General features: G+C 47.3%; 3 protein-coding genes across 3 annotated transcripts; 2 read left to right on the top strand and 1 right to left on the bottom strand.

Moving 5' to 3' along the window:
* Window positions 1-8,576: 8,576 nt before the first annotated feature.
* Window positions 8,577-10,477, top strand: PFLUO_LOCUS6446 (uncharacterized protein; the record flags this gene model as incomplete). The annotated part of the gene is made up of 4 exons (XM_073783992.1): window positions 8,577-8,868; window positions 8,920-9,897; window positions 9,953-10,065; window positions 10,112-10,477. The coding sequence occupies 4 exons, from the start codon at window positions 8,577-8,579 to the stop codon at window positions 10,475-10,477; spliced, it is 1,749 nt and encodes a 582-aa protein (XP_073640492.1).
* Window positions 10,478-10,577: 100 nt separating this feature from the next.
* On the bottom strand, window positions 10,578-12,646 carry PFLUO_LOCUS6445 (uncharacterized protein; the record flags this gene model as incomplete). The annotated part of the gene is made up of 8 exons (XM_073783991.1): window positions 10,578-10,921; window positions 10,973-11,152; window positions 11,204-11,340; window positions 11,387-11,506; window positions 11,554-11,660; window positions 11,710-12,101; window positions 12,151-12,397; window positions 12,446-12,646. 8 exons carry the CDS (start codon window positions 12,644-12,646, stop codon window positions 10,578-10,580), a joined length of 1,728 nt encoding a protein of 575 aa, XP_073640491.1.
* A 188-nt stretch (window positions 12,647-12,834) lies between these two features.
* Window positions 12,835-14,935, top strand: PFLUO_LOCUS6444 (uncharacterized protein; the record flags this gene model as incomplete). The annotated part of the gene is made up of 11 exons (XM_073783990.1): window positions 12,835-12,925; window positions 12,976-13,112; window positions 13,163-13,236; window positions 13,288-13,296; window positions 13,354-13,451; window positions 13,501-14,012; window positions 14,061-14,191; window positions 14,237-14,359; window positions 14,409-14,619; window positions 14,680-14,785; window positions 14,835-14,935. The coding sequence occupies 11 exons, from the start codon at window positions 12,835-12,837 to the stop codon at window positions 14,933-14,935; spliced, it is 1,593 nt and encodes a 530-aa protein (XP_073640490.1).
* Between the last annotated feature and the right edge of the window lie 508 nt (window positions 14,936-15,443).

Genomic DNA, 15,443 nt, shown 5'->3' with positions numbered 1-15,443 from the left:
TACGATTCGCGTTTTGATAGAAAGATCTTCGAGATTTTGCCCCGGCGCCCGTCTGAGTGAAGCAAGGCGATACTGTTTGATTCAATTTCCACTTGTAAGGAGTAGTTCCGAGTAGCTATCCAAGTACGAGAAGGACGGCGCAAGGCTACTGACACGTTAGGTTTCTCCCCTGTATATCCCAAAAAGGTTTCCCAAAAAAGTGCCTTGGGGTTCTTTTTGGTGCCCGCAGGTCCGTTTTGGTGTCCTGCGGGTCGTTTCAGAGCCCTACTTCTAGCAGCGGACGTGGAACTAAGAATACAACAACTCTTGCGCATCCTCGGAGGGCTTTAAGGATATGATGATCAAATTTTGTTCTCTTCCAACTCCTATTTAGCTTGATGTAACAACGCGCGTAGGCCAAGATTTCAGAGATATCTTGAATATCGCGTCAGTAGTGTATTGTAGGAATTCGAGGAAAAGATTGCAATAGAACATTTTATTTTGAGGTTGAAGTTTTTGAGTATGGTAGTCGGCCTTGAGCTAGTGAAATTTAGGAGAAAATTTGAACTTTACTTAGGACAGTAGAAGCAACGCTACTTTCTTTCGGTACGGTATATCTTCCCTTGCGTGTTATTGTTGTCTTGTAGGACTTTCACCTATGTATACTGAGTCATACAGTATCCAATGGCCACTTTGCGGTCTGCTTATCGTATGGCTTCCAGAGTTCCTCTCGTCCTTTCTCTATCCTTCCATCAGTTCCAACGTTAGATACAGCAGCAACAGGATTCTATGAACCGTATCAGTAGAGAAGCGATAGATAAGCCTACTGCTAGCCACGTGGTGATAAACATAGGCGCTCCAACGCTGGCATGAACTCCCAGAGGTTGCAGGACGCTCTGGATACTAGCAGTAATCAAACTATATATCACTGTCATTGCAATTGACGCACCAGTGAGGAAGATGGATGCCACCTATACTGCAGTTAGCGCGTCTTCTTACTGCTAGCCTCATCCGTTCGATTAGACGTACAATAGAAGAGATAATGGATAGCTTTTTCCCCCATGATACAATGATGGAGGTGATTCCAAAGCCAACTGCGAGGGCTGTTGCGATGAAGCCCAAAATGTAAGCCGACTTCGACCATTTAGAAACATCGCGAAACCCTGAAAGGGTCTCATAATTCCCCTGTGGTAGCAGCTGTTCAATTTGAGTCGACACAGAGTCGAAGATCTTCAATAGGTTAAACGAGAATGAAACGCTCGGGTTGGAGCAGTTGGAGGGAGGTGCTGTAATTTGTTGTCCCTCACAATAACCCCAAAGCCCTATCGAATAGTATGCGGGAAGGTGCAGTTTGAGATCGTCTTGAAGACTATTGCTGACCTGGTTGGCCGTGTGCTCCGCGGCGTTGGAAGCATGCGAAGCTACGCCTCCCGCCTTGTGGGCAACTCCAGCCAGGCTGGACGAAAGCGACCGGCCGAGGTGGAGATGACCAAGCTCCGGAAAACTACTAAATTCTACCTATGATATGCATTAGTTACAAACCATATATAAGTCAGAGTCATCGTCGTTCCACGCTCACCTTCATGAAATACAGACTTGTTGGAGAAGACGGGGAGGTACATCCCACAAAAACAATAATAAGACAGATCAAAGCGGTGGCCGAAAGTGCCAAAGGAAGAAGGTTTGCTGCTCGTGAGAACATTTTGTGAGGCATGAGGACTTCGTAGAACAGGTAAATTCTTAATCTGTATCGATGCGAAAAAAAGGTGAAATATGGGGCAGAAAATCTGAATTAGTTCACCTTTATATGAAGTGTCCGGAAGAAGGTGCCTTATGGTTTCCCTAAGGCGATCAAAAAGGTCTCCGCCAAGAACTTTCTCCTTGTAGCAGTCAAAGAAGTTGTTTACGTCCAATCAGAAGGGATAGCATTTATCGGGTAGAGTGCAAATCATAATGGTCTGCACATCTGAAACAAGACGTAGCCATAACGCCAATCCAGACGTCAGCCGTCTCCTAAAAGGTAGTGGCAGGTTTATTGCAACAACATAAACATGTCAAATCCACACCCCTTGCTCTTGCTTTGCAATCCTACCACTTTTACCTTCGTTTTCCATTATTGTTTCTGCTTCACGCCATTCGGCTGTCATTTAGTAGCTACCCCTCTCGGCTTTAGTATCTCTCTAATATTCCTTCCACGAGTATCGAACCCTCCTTGATCAAGGTTCCACGGACTCTTTGCTCTCGACGTCCATCAGTCCTCAACAATGCGATTCCCAAGACGAGCGATCGCGATTCCTCTCACCCCTACGCAAGCCTTTATCCTGCAACTCATTCATCTAATTGAGCAAATCCCTATCGTTTCATGATTAGTACTCAACGAAGAGGCCTGGACTGCCTCTTTTCTCCTGTGGTACTGACTTGTGTCCATACACTATGTTTTTTTTTTCCTGTCGGAGGAATTCATTAATAGCTACGGGCTTGGGATTGAAAATAAACATGCTGTTCATGCATTTTCATTTCCTCACGAAGCTCGGAGCTACAACAATACAGCGCTCTAGCTTAGTATCGGATGAACAACCGTCGGATTACCGTTACCTAATTCAATAATTTATTCTGCATCACATTTGTCGCTCTTGTTTTGCGCCTTAATCTCATCAAATCGCTCGAATTCCGCCATTAATTCGTCCACAGTACTTATACGAATATCTTCATCGCTCGGCGCTGTCTCAAGGAGAAAGCTGCCGTTGAATGGGGCCGTGGGAGCATGCGCATCATTAAGACGCGTGCGACAAGCTAAATGCTCACAAAGCCTCCCACGGCATGCCATTGTAGGCTCGGGCTCAGATTGCCACTTTCGTTTCCGAGTGACACAATTTGAGCGTGGCTCCTCAATTGAGTGAGCATCAAAAAAGTGACGCTGCAGGTGTAAAGTGTCTTCGTATTCCTTTTCCTCGCAGCATGGATGCGGGCAGAAGACGGGGGTTGAATCACCCAGAGAATTCAAGTGAGCATCAATGTGATTCAAAAGGGTTGCTTTGGCCATCCACTGTTGGAATCGCTCATCAGCCTTTTTGGAGGTGTCACCCAAACAGAATGGACAAAAGCCAGGCGCAACAAGTGTATATCGGAATCTCAAAATACCACAACGTGGCTTGAGTTCACGTAAGTGAGAATCACAATGTTGGATCCAAGTATCTTCGTTTTCAAAGACATGGGCACAAATATAGCAGAACTGGACGAATTCGCGTTTTGCTCTGCGATGGGCGCGTTTATTGTTTTTGTAGCATTGCTGGTAGGCTGCCCCATTCAAAGATTTCCTTCGGCACTGCAAGATATGCTTTGCTCTGAACTGCAACGAAATTCTGTTTCTTGTTATTAGGTTTGCTCAAGAAGAAGGACTGTGAACGAAGAAGGACTGTGAACTTACTCAGACATAGACTTCGAGCATACCGGGCAACGTCCCTCCGTAGGTGACAGTCCAGGGTAATAAACAGTTCGCTCTGTGGATTTGCAAAGCGTTACCATGTCCTGTAAGCACTGTCGACCAGTCTTGCTATCCAAAGCCACTTTATCGAATAGGTTCAACCTAAGGCGGGCACGCTCAGGCAAATACTTCTCATAAATCTCGAAAAGAAGAGTTGTGTCGCGCTCAATGGATTCATTCCCAGAGAGATACTCATCGTATGATGTTTCCCACCATTTTTTAGTGAACTCCAATTTCCATGCGCGCAACCGTTTGGCTTTCATATTATAGAGTCGAGACCTTTCAAGCACAAGTTCATCATGGGCCTCAGGCTCACCGGCGATGTCCCGAGTTAGATTGTGGATCCTGTCATTTATCCTGATAATTTCATCTTCGTCCTCGAATTGTGCGATAGCGGCTGCATCTAGTTTCTGCGGAGCGTTCACATCGCGATGGTGCGCCATGCTCTGTTCCATGTTTCGGCATTCGTAATCAGGCTCTAAATCATAGTATATCGCTTGTATGTCCAACGCTTTGAGGGAGGATTGATATTTAAGATAGGTGTCGTGATTCTGATGGTCTAATGCTTGCCCACGAGTAGCTTCTGATGCCTTAGCTAATAAAAAAATTAGTATAATGAACCTCCGCAGTAGTGGAATAACCTACGGTCAATGTTATTAGCGACCCCTCCTCGAATTCCATGCACCCTCAATACGTTTCGAAAGCAAGCTCTTTGGGCCAAGCTCGTGAAGTTATGATGTAACGAACCGAAGGTCAAGCCCTTGCTTGTATGAGGCCCTTCTGGAGTAACCATCCTAAAGAATGCAAGGTTTCTCACATTTTCGTTCCAATCAAAAACCAATGACTCTCTTCCTTTAGGTGGTTCCATAGCAAGAACTTGCTCCACAGTATCACAGCCTTTGAAGGCCCCGTCGGCTACACCATGAACAATGACCCAGAATACAAAACTCATACCAAGGACTGGATGTTCATTGAACCAATTCTTAGGTCTTTATGCCGTTTTGTTAGGATGATGTTCAGAAAGCACTAGTAAATCGTAACACTTACGAGGTCGTATCATCGCGATAACGAAATCCCTTGAGAAATTCGGGGTCAATTGTCACCCAACGTTTTAAGCCACTACCTTCTCTGCTCCACTTAATCTGGAATTTGATATGCTTATGAGAATTCGTTAGCGCGATGAGGGTGACGGGCTGATCAAAGTAAGACAAACCCGATAATATAGACATTCATTGCTTTTGCGATAAGCACTCGATTCGACTATCGCACCAGCTCTCGCACCTGAGCCGGCGAAAAGAGCAAGCGAGCTTCCAGTCTGCACTCTCGCTCTCTCATGCTTGTAGTCATGACAGTCGTCAACGAAAAGGTGCCTCTGGAGTATATCCATATCCTTTGCCGTTACCATAAACCGCTCTCTGGGCTTTGTAGAGAGGCCATGTTTAGGTGTCAATTCGGTCCTAATAAACTATCAAAATATAAGCAACTATGCGCTAAAAAAGCGAATGTGTTAGGTCTTACGTTTAGGACATCTTTTTTGACTTCAGCTGGAAGAGACCGCGAGGTTTCCCGCTCCCATCTCGACGTGAAGCTAGTGAAGTTGTGGCAAGCGGTCTTTTGAGAAGGTAAATTCTTTCTTGTCACAATGTACTCTTCTGCGAATAGTTTGAGGAGTTGGGGAGTGGGATCAGGTTCGTCTTTAGAGAAGTTTGCATCTTTAGCTTCGTTCCGGGTAAGTCTCCATCTACTAAATGTTAGAATGCGTTTAGCCGCTATAGACTGAAAACTTACAGAGCCCAGTGCAAAGCTGCCTGGTCATATCTTTCAAGCGTCGCGGGTGCGAGTTCCTTATGGCAGATGGTATTGTCTTCTTGTTCCCGCTGATCCTGGTACTCTCGCGTGAATCCACGTGACGCAGCACGTGCAATACGCTCTTCAAGAGCTTTCTGGATCTTTAATTCGGTAGACATCGTGCTTATAGGATTAGTAGAGTAATGCTGAAGAGGATAAAGGGCCCTAGGTCCTGAATTTATCTTTTTCACGGTAGCCCAGGGGGAGAGGGGATCAGCCCTTCTCACCCATCGGGGTGATAATTCTCACCCCGTTCTCACCTCTATCACCCCAGTCTCTAAATTTCTCACCCATATCACCCACACTCACCCTAGGACACCTCCCATCGTCCTTTTAAAATAACAGGGGTATCGAGGGCATATTGAGAATTGGCCTTGCACAATATGTGGCTTAAGTACGGCTGAGCGGACGGGAAGCCCTGTTCTCCACACCCTGTGGTCGTATGTACTTGAACAAAAGCAATAGATAATCATATAGCCTCTGCAGTAGTAAATGCCATCGGGAATGAGAACGGTGAAGAACGGTGAAGAACGGTGAATGTGAAACAAGCAGAGTGTTGACCGGAGCTTGATAGCTTAGAAGATGGTGAAGACACCTTTTCTTGTTTCCAAACCAGATGCGTTTGACCGACAAAAACGCTTGTTACTATACTGCACAGAAATGTTGAAAAGCAATGTTATCAGAATGCTGGTGATGTCGCAAATATATCTCTTGTCTCAATTGAACTCTCTCTATCTATGAAGAAAAGTTGATTCTCAAAACAAGGAATGCGTGTTATTTTTTTCGACTGATCCTGTCAGGACGCCCTGAGGAAAGGTCGATGGAAGAGAAAAAGACATTAGAGAATTAAGACAGCTTATACGTAAGAGGATAGCTGTAAAAGAAGAAATTCCAGCGGTTTTAATTTATAAAATGTTGATGATAACCATGCCTATCTCATCAGCGTCTCCAGTACCAAAACGACAGGATTGAAAGCCAAAGAGAGACCATTAAAGGTGATACCAGTGGATCATAAGCACTAGAACCTCCCGAAGTCCGTATCTCACTCCGTGGCCCTACTCTATATCGGTCTGGACCATATTTATCCTGACCATATGTCGCGTTTAATGTGACTGGGGCTGAAATGGTTCCGTCCTCCAGCCGAATCCATGTTTTGACTTCATCGTTCATAGTCGTCTGATCCAGAAAAATCTGGCGTCCACCGCGGGTGACATCGCTGTACCCTCCATATCCAGTATGCCGACCGTAGCACATATTGATTCCATTTCCAGTTAGATTTTGGTCGATGATCCGACCGTCCCATTTGAAGCACCTGTTGCAACTTTATTAGCGAACCAGTCAACCTACGATTAGTTGGCGCATACCAATCATTTTCATGGTCATGACCGCTAAAAGTAGCTATTAACCCAGGAGTGTGAAGAAGAGCGTGCATGAAGTGGCGGTCCTGTCCTATATATTTGGTGTCCATGGAGCCTTGCGACGCCACTTTTTCACCATTGATCCCCGGAGTTGCGTGGGAATCAAAGTTTTCTTCTTGATACTGGAGCATGGAATGGGCGGGAATGTGATAGAACGCAAGAGATGGAATGACTTGTCCATACGCAGCCGCCAAATTGGCCTTTGCTTGTATGAACCATTCAACAACCTTAGTGTGAGATAAATCAGTTAAGTTTCTCTGGACAATCAAATGGGACTCGTCTTACATCTTCATCGACCCAGTCCCCCCTCGCGACTGAGCTATTCTCTGTCGCGCGTTTGCTTGCTTTTGTTGAATAATGCCCACCCTTTGAGTCAAAAAACCACAAGATAAGTGCGGGAGTACTCTCAGAAGCATTGTGTGGATAAACTGGCAGATAGTAATTTGTTATGCCAGCCTTAGGTCCGGAAATCATGCTTTGGGTCAGACTGTTCGGATATTGTATCTCCTGTTCATAAATATCCGTCATCGGATCCAAGGATACCTCGCTGTCATGATTGCCGTATGTCGATGCCCAAACTTTCCCCATGCTGACCAAAGGGGCCACAATTTCGTGGAGATATGTGCTGGAGTTCGATCCTTCCACGAATTCTCCGGATATCAGATCCCCGTTGAGAACCACTAGCTGCGTCTCTTCTTCAGAGAGAACGTTGGTCATGACCACGCCCGTCATGATATCGTGGCCAACATCTAAGTATTTGAATTTGGTCAGGATACACACTTAATGCTAGTCGTCAAAGCGATAATAAGAAATACCTTCGGCGAAGTGCAAATCCTCAAATACGGATATCTGAAAGGTGCCATTTTCCGTGAACCGTAGTATCCGACTGTCAAGCTGTGTATTGCGACCCGCGTTTAGAACATCCTGATTTTGAGGCACTGTCGGCATTTTGGTTCTTGGATCACTCGAAGCAGGCGGCGCGAGGCATGCGCAGGAGAGAGGTGCAACGCCCTTTATGCTTTTGTCCACATTTCTCATTACGTCATCCCTGATATTGTCCCCGCTACAATCAGTCGACAAGACAAGCCAGGTGAGATTTGGCGAAACTACGCGATCGCCGCACTGAGACCCTTACAGATGGATCCGAACTCGAAATTTATTGGATGGAGTATTTTGTTTTTAAAATGCTTGCATCTACAGATGCGACCAAGTGACATATTTTGGACCGGACTATAAAAAAGCTAGCTTGGTTGCTGAACTTTCAACTCTCCTATGTTATTTCCTACCTTGCCAAATATATCTTTGCGTAAACCTAGCGACGGAAAACATATCGTATAAGTATGAGTACCCTGCGGTGTTGCGCTTGAATAGCCGCACAACTGGTCGATGGTATAGACCCACGTGGTGTTCTAGCCTGGCCCTCTTGTGCTACACATTTAGACTCAGCAGCGCTGTTGTTAGGCTACCCATACCTCTATCACTGACCCACGAGAGTGGGGTTTAAGTCCAAGTTGTTCACGTTTTCATAGGTGTGGTGGAGTTATACAAGGTAAACTCCGGCCACGATCTGGCCTTATGAACCAACTATACAATGGTATCCAAAAAGTCTCCTTTTAATAGATAGCTTCTTAATTGTTTACTGTAAACCTTCAGAAGATATGTTGACATTCCTCATTCTAATAACTGGATCAGATGATGCATGCCTTAAGCTCAATCAGGTTAGACTCATTTTTACGTTATGCCGCACCGCGCCGCAGTCCTGGTCCTGCGGGGTGGAGTTTGAGCATACGCTCTAAATATACCTTCTACACACCTATAATTCTACACTATACAGCATATTGAAAGATATGCGTGGTCTGGCTTGTTTGCTGACACTGGCTGGTCTTGCATCTGCACAGCAGCAACAGCCACTATCGGCACCCCGCAAACCTAATGTCGTCTTCATCTTGACCGATGATCAGGATGCCCATCTCGATTCTTTAGACTACATGCCCTTTGTACAGAAGCACCTTATTGACAAGGGAACCCATTATCGCAGCCACTACTGCACAACCAGCGTTTGTTGTCCGTCCCGAGTCACCCTCTGGACCGGGAAGTTGGCTCACAACACGAACGTCACTGACGTCAATCCTCCATACGGTGAGTCCTCCTTCTACGTCGATAGGCAAATGCTTGCTAAATGTTTGACAGGCGGCTATCCAAAATTTATCTCGCAAGGCTTCAACGAGAACTATCTTCCGGTCTGGCTGCAGGAAGCGCAGTACAACACCTATTACACTGGAAAGTTGTTCAACGTGCATACGGTTGATAACTACGACAGGCCATTTGCGGCTGGATTCACAGGGTCCGACTTTCTCCTTGATCCATTCACGTATGACTATCTTAACAGCACATTTCAACGGGACCGTGAAACACCCCGGAGCTACGAGGGCGAGTACACCACCGATGTCCTCGCACAAAAGGCAAACCGTCTCCTTGATGAGGCTGTCGATGCTCAGAAGCCGTTTTTCCTCACAATTGCCCCAATTGCGCCTCACAGCAACGTTTTTATGGACGGAACGGGCCTAGATGACAACCCAGTCTTCAGTTTCAGTGCGCCCATCCCTGCAAAGAGACATGAAAATTTGTTCAAGGAAGTGCAAGTTCCCCGCACCCCCTCATTTAATCCCGATCGACCATCAGGAGCGAACTGGATCAAGACCCTGAAGCGCCAAAATGAGACGAATGTCGAGTACAACGATCACTTCTACCGTACTCGCCTACGTGCACTGCAGGCCGTTGACGAGATGGTCGACGGCATATTCGCCCGCTTGCAGCTACACAATATTCTTGACAATACATATGTTATCTACAGCAGCGACAATGGCTACCACATCGGTCAGCACAGACTCCAACCAGGCAAGTCTTGCGGATACGAGGAGGACATAAACATCCCCTTGATTGTACGCGGCCCCGGAATCGCCGAGAATGCAACCACAGATATTGTAACGACGCATACAGATCTTGCTCCAACCTTCCTTCAGTTGCTAGGTATCCCGCTTCGACCCGATTTCGATGGCGACCCCATCCCTCTGACGCAGGACCAAATTGAAGATGTGCGCGACGAGAGACAAGAGCATGTCACCGTTGAATATTGGGGGTTTGCAGCCGGAGAGGGTATCTATGACTGTATGCTTTCCTCTCCTTTAATTTACATTTGGCTAAAAACAGCAATGTTCGACAGTCGACTTGTCGGCCTACAACAATACGTACAAAGCTCTCCGAATCAAAGGAGAGGGATATAACCTCTACTATTCAGTTTGGTGCAACAATGAGCACGAGCTCTACGATATGACGGTAAGATGACCAGCCAATCGGTTGTAGCCTTTTTAACAGCAGACAGACCGACCTTTACCAATTGCACAACCTGCTCTCGACCGAAGACAAAGAACAATTGCCTTCTCATAATATTCTTGACACCGATCTCACGAAACTTGTCCCCAGACTCGACTCACTGCTCCTCGTCCTGAAGTCATGTAAAGGCCAAGTATGCGTCAAGCCGTGGAAAGCACTGCATCCCCACGACGAGGTCCTCACGTTGAAAGATGCTTTACATGCACGGCACGACAACTTCTACGAGATGGAGCAGACGACTAGAGTTAGATTTGAGGAATGTGCACGCGGGTATATTCTCGATGTTGAGGGGCCCCAGTTCGATGAGAGGAAAATGATTTTTCGAGATGGATTGCCGTGGTATGAATGGATTTGATAAAGAACAGGAACGAAAAAGTAAATAGTCTCCCATACTTATCACATGTACTGAATATACATTCTGGAATCTAATTTGTCATTGGCAAGTCGTTTAAATGCTAATGGGCAAACCGGAAATCCAACCGCTTGTTCCCCTCATCGGTCGTTGTCTCCAGGTAATGTATCTTTTCCTCCTTGGTCATGGAGTTCCACTTTGCCTCACGCCGGCGGTTGCGCATGACGTAATAGAACTTCGTGAATAGGTAGATGAAGATGTTGACAATTAGCAGGGAAAGAAGAACCTTATTTCCGGTTGCATAACGGGGAGCGTCATTTGCTCGGTAGATGTTGCTGGCAATGATGGCGCCGACCTGGTTCACCATGTTGTACATTGGAGCAGAGATGGCACGAGACCGAACGAGGTTAGAGTTCCGCGAGACCCAGCCGACCTGTATTGCTTGAGCTAGACATGCAAGTTAGACCCAAGTTCAAACGCGAGATGGAAAAAGCGTACCCGAGGGATAACATAGAAGTAAAGAGGTTATTGCCCATGCTTTCCACTTGTTTATGGTAGTCATATTCACGACATTCATGTACACGAGGAAAGGAAACACCCATATTTGGCCGCAGAGCGCGGTCAAGCAAAGCTCGCCGAATACCTCGGAGAAGTAGGTCAAAGACAACATGGTAATCACTGACATTTAGAGTCAGAAAATGTCTTCAAGTTTTAATTTGGGAGAATTACTAGTTCCCGCGACGTATGGGATGGTGAGTAGGTTGGTTTGGATGGTGTTGAAGCCGAGATCAGTCAACGAAAGGGTCAAATATGTTCCTGGTGGGCTGGCCGGGGTTTGGAAGACGAGCGACAGAAGGAAAAGCGGCCTATTTCTATTCAGTATGCATAGTTTCTTTGAGAGAAACTACTCACCACAGATCGTAGTCCCCAAGACTCTGCCACAGCAGCCTCGGCGTGATGGGCTGTCGATTGTGCATCGTTCCTTTCCCCGGGTCTTCGCGAATGAGACGGTTAACAATGATAGTCTCCTCTCTGAACAGCTTTAGCACAAACTTCTACAGCGTCTAATCAAAACTCACCGTTCTGAGAACCACCCATTCTTTCCTCGTAGTCTGCCGCGGGTCTGCGTTGGGCCCGGGGGTAAGAGGCCGACAGCCAATAAACCGACAACAAGGGTGATCAAGCCCTGAACATGGAGGATTAGCCGAATTCCATCTTGACCAAAACCAGCCTACCTCGATCAAAAACAGCCACCGCCAACCCTCCGCCCCGGCTACTCCCTGCATGGATAGCAGGCCGACGGCGAGAAATGATGCGATGATCTCGGCCAGACTAATCGCATTGTAGAAGAAGCTCAACCGCAGTGACAGCTCGCTATGAGTGTAGAAGTAGGACAGGAACAGAACGGTCTCGGGAATGAAGCCACCCTGAAGTATGCCCAACAGCGCGCGACAAGCGAGGAAGGTAGCTCGGTCCTTGAGCCAGAACTGGCAGGCGGACACAACGGACCACAGTAGAAGCTGAATGGGGATCCAACGGTCGGGGCCGAGTCTCTTGCCTATCAGCTGCGACGGAATCTCAGCCAGCAGGAAACAGACCTTATTCACGGTATTTCCGAGATTGAAGTCTAGCGATAATCAGCATCTCTGATCGAAATTTTGAATTAATTTACCTACCATTGGTGTTCATGTTCAAAGACTCCAAGAAATCGTCCGAGTTAGCTTGCGAAATATTGGCGCGATCAAGCTCGAGCGACATGAACATCACACACGCAAATACCATGATGTACAGGTCCAGCTTGCGCACGACCTTGCTCTCCTCACCCCATGTCCAGCGGGCCTCGGGATCGAAGCGGTTGATGTTTTCCCAGTCATCGCGTGGCTGGTATTGCGCTGCGGTGGCAGGGTCATCAAAGACGCTGATCTATAAAGATATTAGATTTTGATTCTCAATTTCGGCGTCAATCCTCACCTGCGTCGCAATCGCGTCGGGATCGTGTTTTGGCCCCCGCTTCCACCAGAAACGCTTGCGCCGCTCTTCGCTGTCGGGTATCGCTAAGCCATGGATGACACTAAGCGTAGCGATGTTGTCGTGTTTCTCAGTGGCCGCATTCGCGTCGTCTGCCTCGACAGTCGAGACGTTAGACTTAGGGGTAGTTAGACGGACACTCATGGCGATATAGTAAACATCGAATCCAGAGATGGAGAGTTGGGACAATGCTTAGGGCTAATGCGCGGCTTTTTAGTGGGGGCAATGCGGAGAATCCACCCGAAGCGGGGAAGTGAATCCTTCGGTCATATGGCGTGCTGGCTAAATAATTTTTCTGGTGGAATTAACTTCTTCCTTGTATCTCAAACACCATGGCCGATGAACAGACGCCATTGCTCGATGTCGAGGCGCACGCACCAAGGCCAAAATCCGCGTCGGCCGTTATCGGAGTGCTTTTGATCGGTAAGAATGTTCGCCTCCTATGCACTAGCAGAATCTCAGAATTTTAACAGGAGTTTTCATCGCCAATGCCGAGGGCTCGCTAGTACTAGCCACAAACAGCCAGATCGCCTCGGACCTGGGTCGCCTTGAGGATGCTAGTTGGCTGGTGACGAGCTACATCCTAGCCATGACTGCGGCGCAGCCATTGGTAAGATCAGAACTTCGTATGACAGGAATGCAACTAACAGCCCTACGTAGTATGGAAAGCTGAGTGATATTTTTGGTCGATCCAATTTATTGATTGTGGGGTATTTCTTCTTTTCGCTGGGATGGTAGGTCTTCCTGTGATTTTTTGGCACTTCAAGAGACTGACTGGCCGACAGTTTGATCTGGTATGTTTCGCCTCAATGCGCACCTCGGCATGTCTAACAGAGGATGATACTAAAAAGTGGCCTTGCACCATCGCTCCCCATCGCTATTCTCGGTCGCGCCATTTCCGGCATTGGTGGTGCTGGAATGGGCTCACTAGTCTCAATTTGCATAACTGGTAAGCCCCATATCCATATCGCCGGGCCTCTTGACAGCTGACCCAGCAGACCTCGTTCCCAAGCGCGACATTGCCCCCTGGAGAAGCTATGTCAACGTCGTCGCGACTGTCAGCCGTAGCCTGGGTGGCCCTGTCGGTGGATATCTGGCTGACTCGGTTGGCTGGCGGTGGACTTTCTTAGGCCAGTGTCCTCCGACTCTGTTGGCCATAATTTTGACAGCGCGCCTTGTTCCGAGCACCTCCACCGAGGAGGATGCAGAGTCGACAGAATTTTCGAGCCCGCTAGCCCGATTCTCCCGCATCGACTGGGCCGGGGCGCTCTGCATGGTCGTGGCCATCGTTTCGCTGCTGCTGCCCCTCGAGATGGCCGGGCCACGGCTGCCGTGGACACATCCATTTATACTAGGCTGTCTGGTTCTGAGTGCGGTGACTATTTGCCTATTTGTCGTTGTGGAGCTGCGCTGGGCTGCCGAGCCTATCTTTCCGCTGCGGGTGCTGCGCTCACGCACCGTCGTGCTCGCGTATCTAACCACCTTTTTTCAGACATCAGCCCAGCTAGGGGTAAGCATTCGTTCCAGTGTTCCTGGAGAGCGCCACTGACTGTCACAGATGATGTATAGCGTACCACTTTTCTTTCAGCTGGTTGAAAATGCCTCCGCATCTGTCGCAGGAGCACATCTGTTTCCTGCCATTGCGGGCGTTGCGGTGGCGGGTCTTATCGGTGGGCATGCAATTAGACGGTATGTTATTGTCTGATTATAGTTTTCCACCATCTGACAAGCTAGGTTCGGTCGTTACAAATGGCTTCTCGTTGTAGCCACAGTTTTATCTTCCATATGCTATTTGCTTCTCGTCCTCCGCTGGACAGGCCACATCAATCTTTGGGAGTCACTTTATATCGTACTAGGGTGAGTTTTTCTGGAAAAAAAAATCCTGATCAGATACTGAATGTGTTAGTGGTCTCGGTAATGGACTCGTTCAAGCGGCCGGATTTATTGCATTGACCTCCAGCATCACCAAGGCAGACATGGCTGTCGCTTCATCCGGATACTATCTGAGCTCTAATATCGGCACCGTCTTCGGCATGGCTGCCACCAATGCCATATTCCAGACCACTCTGCGAGAAGATCTGGAGCAGCGACTGGCAGGTCACGAGGCAAGAAAAAAGGTATGCCTTATTTGCTGGTGATCGATTTAAACAGCAACTTACAGATATGTTTCTGCCCAGATAATTGACTCCGTCCTGTCGAATATCGACTACATTCGCCGATTGACGGGACCATTACACGAGACCATCGTCAAAGCGTGTGTGAATGGTCTGGAATACGGACACAGTAGGTCGCTGACCCCGACAGAAGCTCATATTTGCAACTAACAAAACAGTGCTTCAACTCGGCCTGGCTTTGGCAGCATTTATTTGTGTTCTGTTTTTGCGGGAGCAAAAGCTGGAAGGCGAAGAAAGCGAAGAAGGTGAAGATTCTTAATTGCTCACAGAAAACATTTAGAAGTCTCATATGAGATGAAGGCAGAGGCAACCAGCATTTCCTGGCAATTAGACAGCGAGAAGGTGCATGAACAGAGGTGGATATAATATGTACTTGGTGAATAAGGGATAGAAATGGGTATCAAGCAAGAATGATGTTTTAGATCAAAATTTATTTAGTGTTATTTGCTAAAAGAAGAAAAATAACTAGGCAAGAACCCGTTGTTTAGTAGAACTTGGTGTTGGGAGAAAACCCCTCCTTTTGATATTTTTCCTAATCGCAATATTAGAGATAGCCATAAAAGGCCGAGAAGGAAGAGAAGATGAACCAGAACGTTCCTAAATTCTGCCAGAATCCTAAGTTTCTACTTGTAGCAGGCTTGCACTAGTTCAGGCCAATGAACACCCATGCCCTGATTTAGAAGTTTCTTCGTAGAGAAAGTTTTTGCGACAAGCATGTGACATAACGCTATCAGATGGCTTTGAACTTGAACACATTTACAAAGATC

The sequence above is a fragment of the Penicillium psychrofluorescens genome (assembly GCF_964197705.1).
Source record: "Penicillium psychrofluorescens genome assembly, chromosome: 4".
Classification (NCBI taxonomy): Eukaryota; Fungi; Ascomycota; class Eurotiomycetes; order Eurotiales; family Aspergillaceae; genus Penicillium; species Penicillium psychrofluorescens.
The sequence above is the reverse complement of the archived record's forward strand: the minus strand, read 5'-3'. Positions and strand labels throughout refer to the sequence as shown.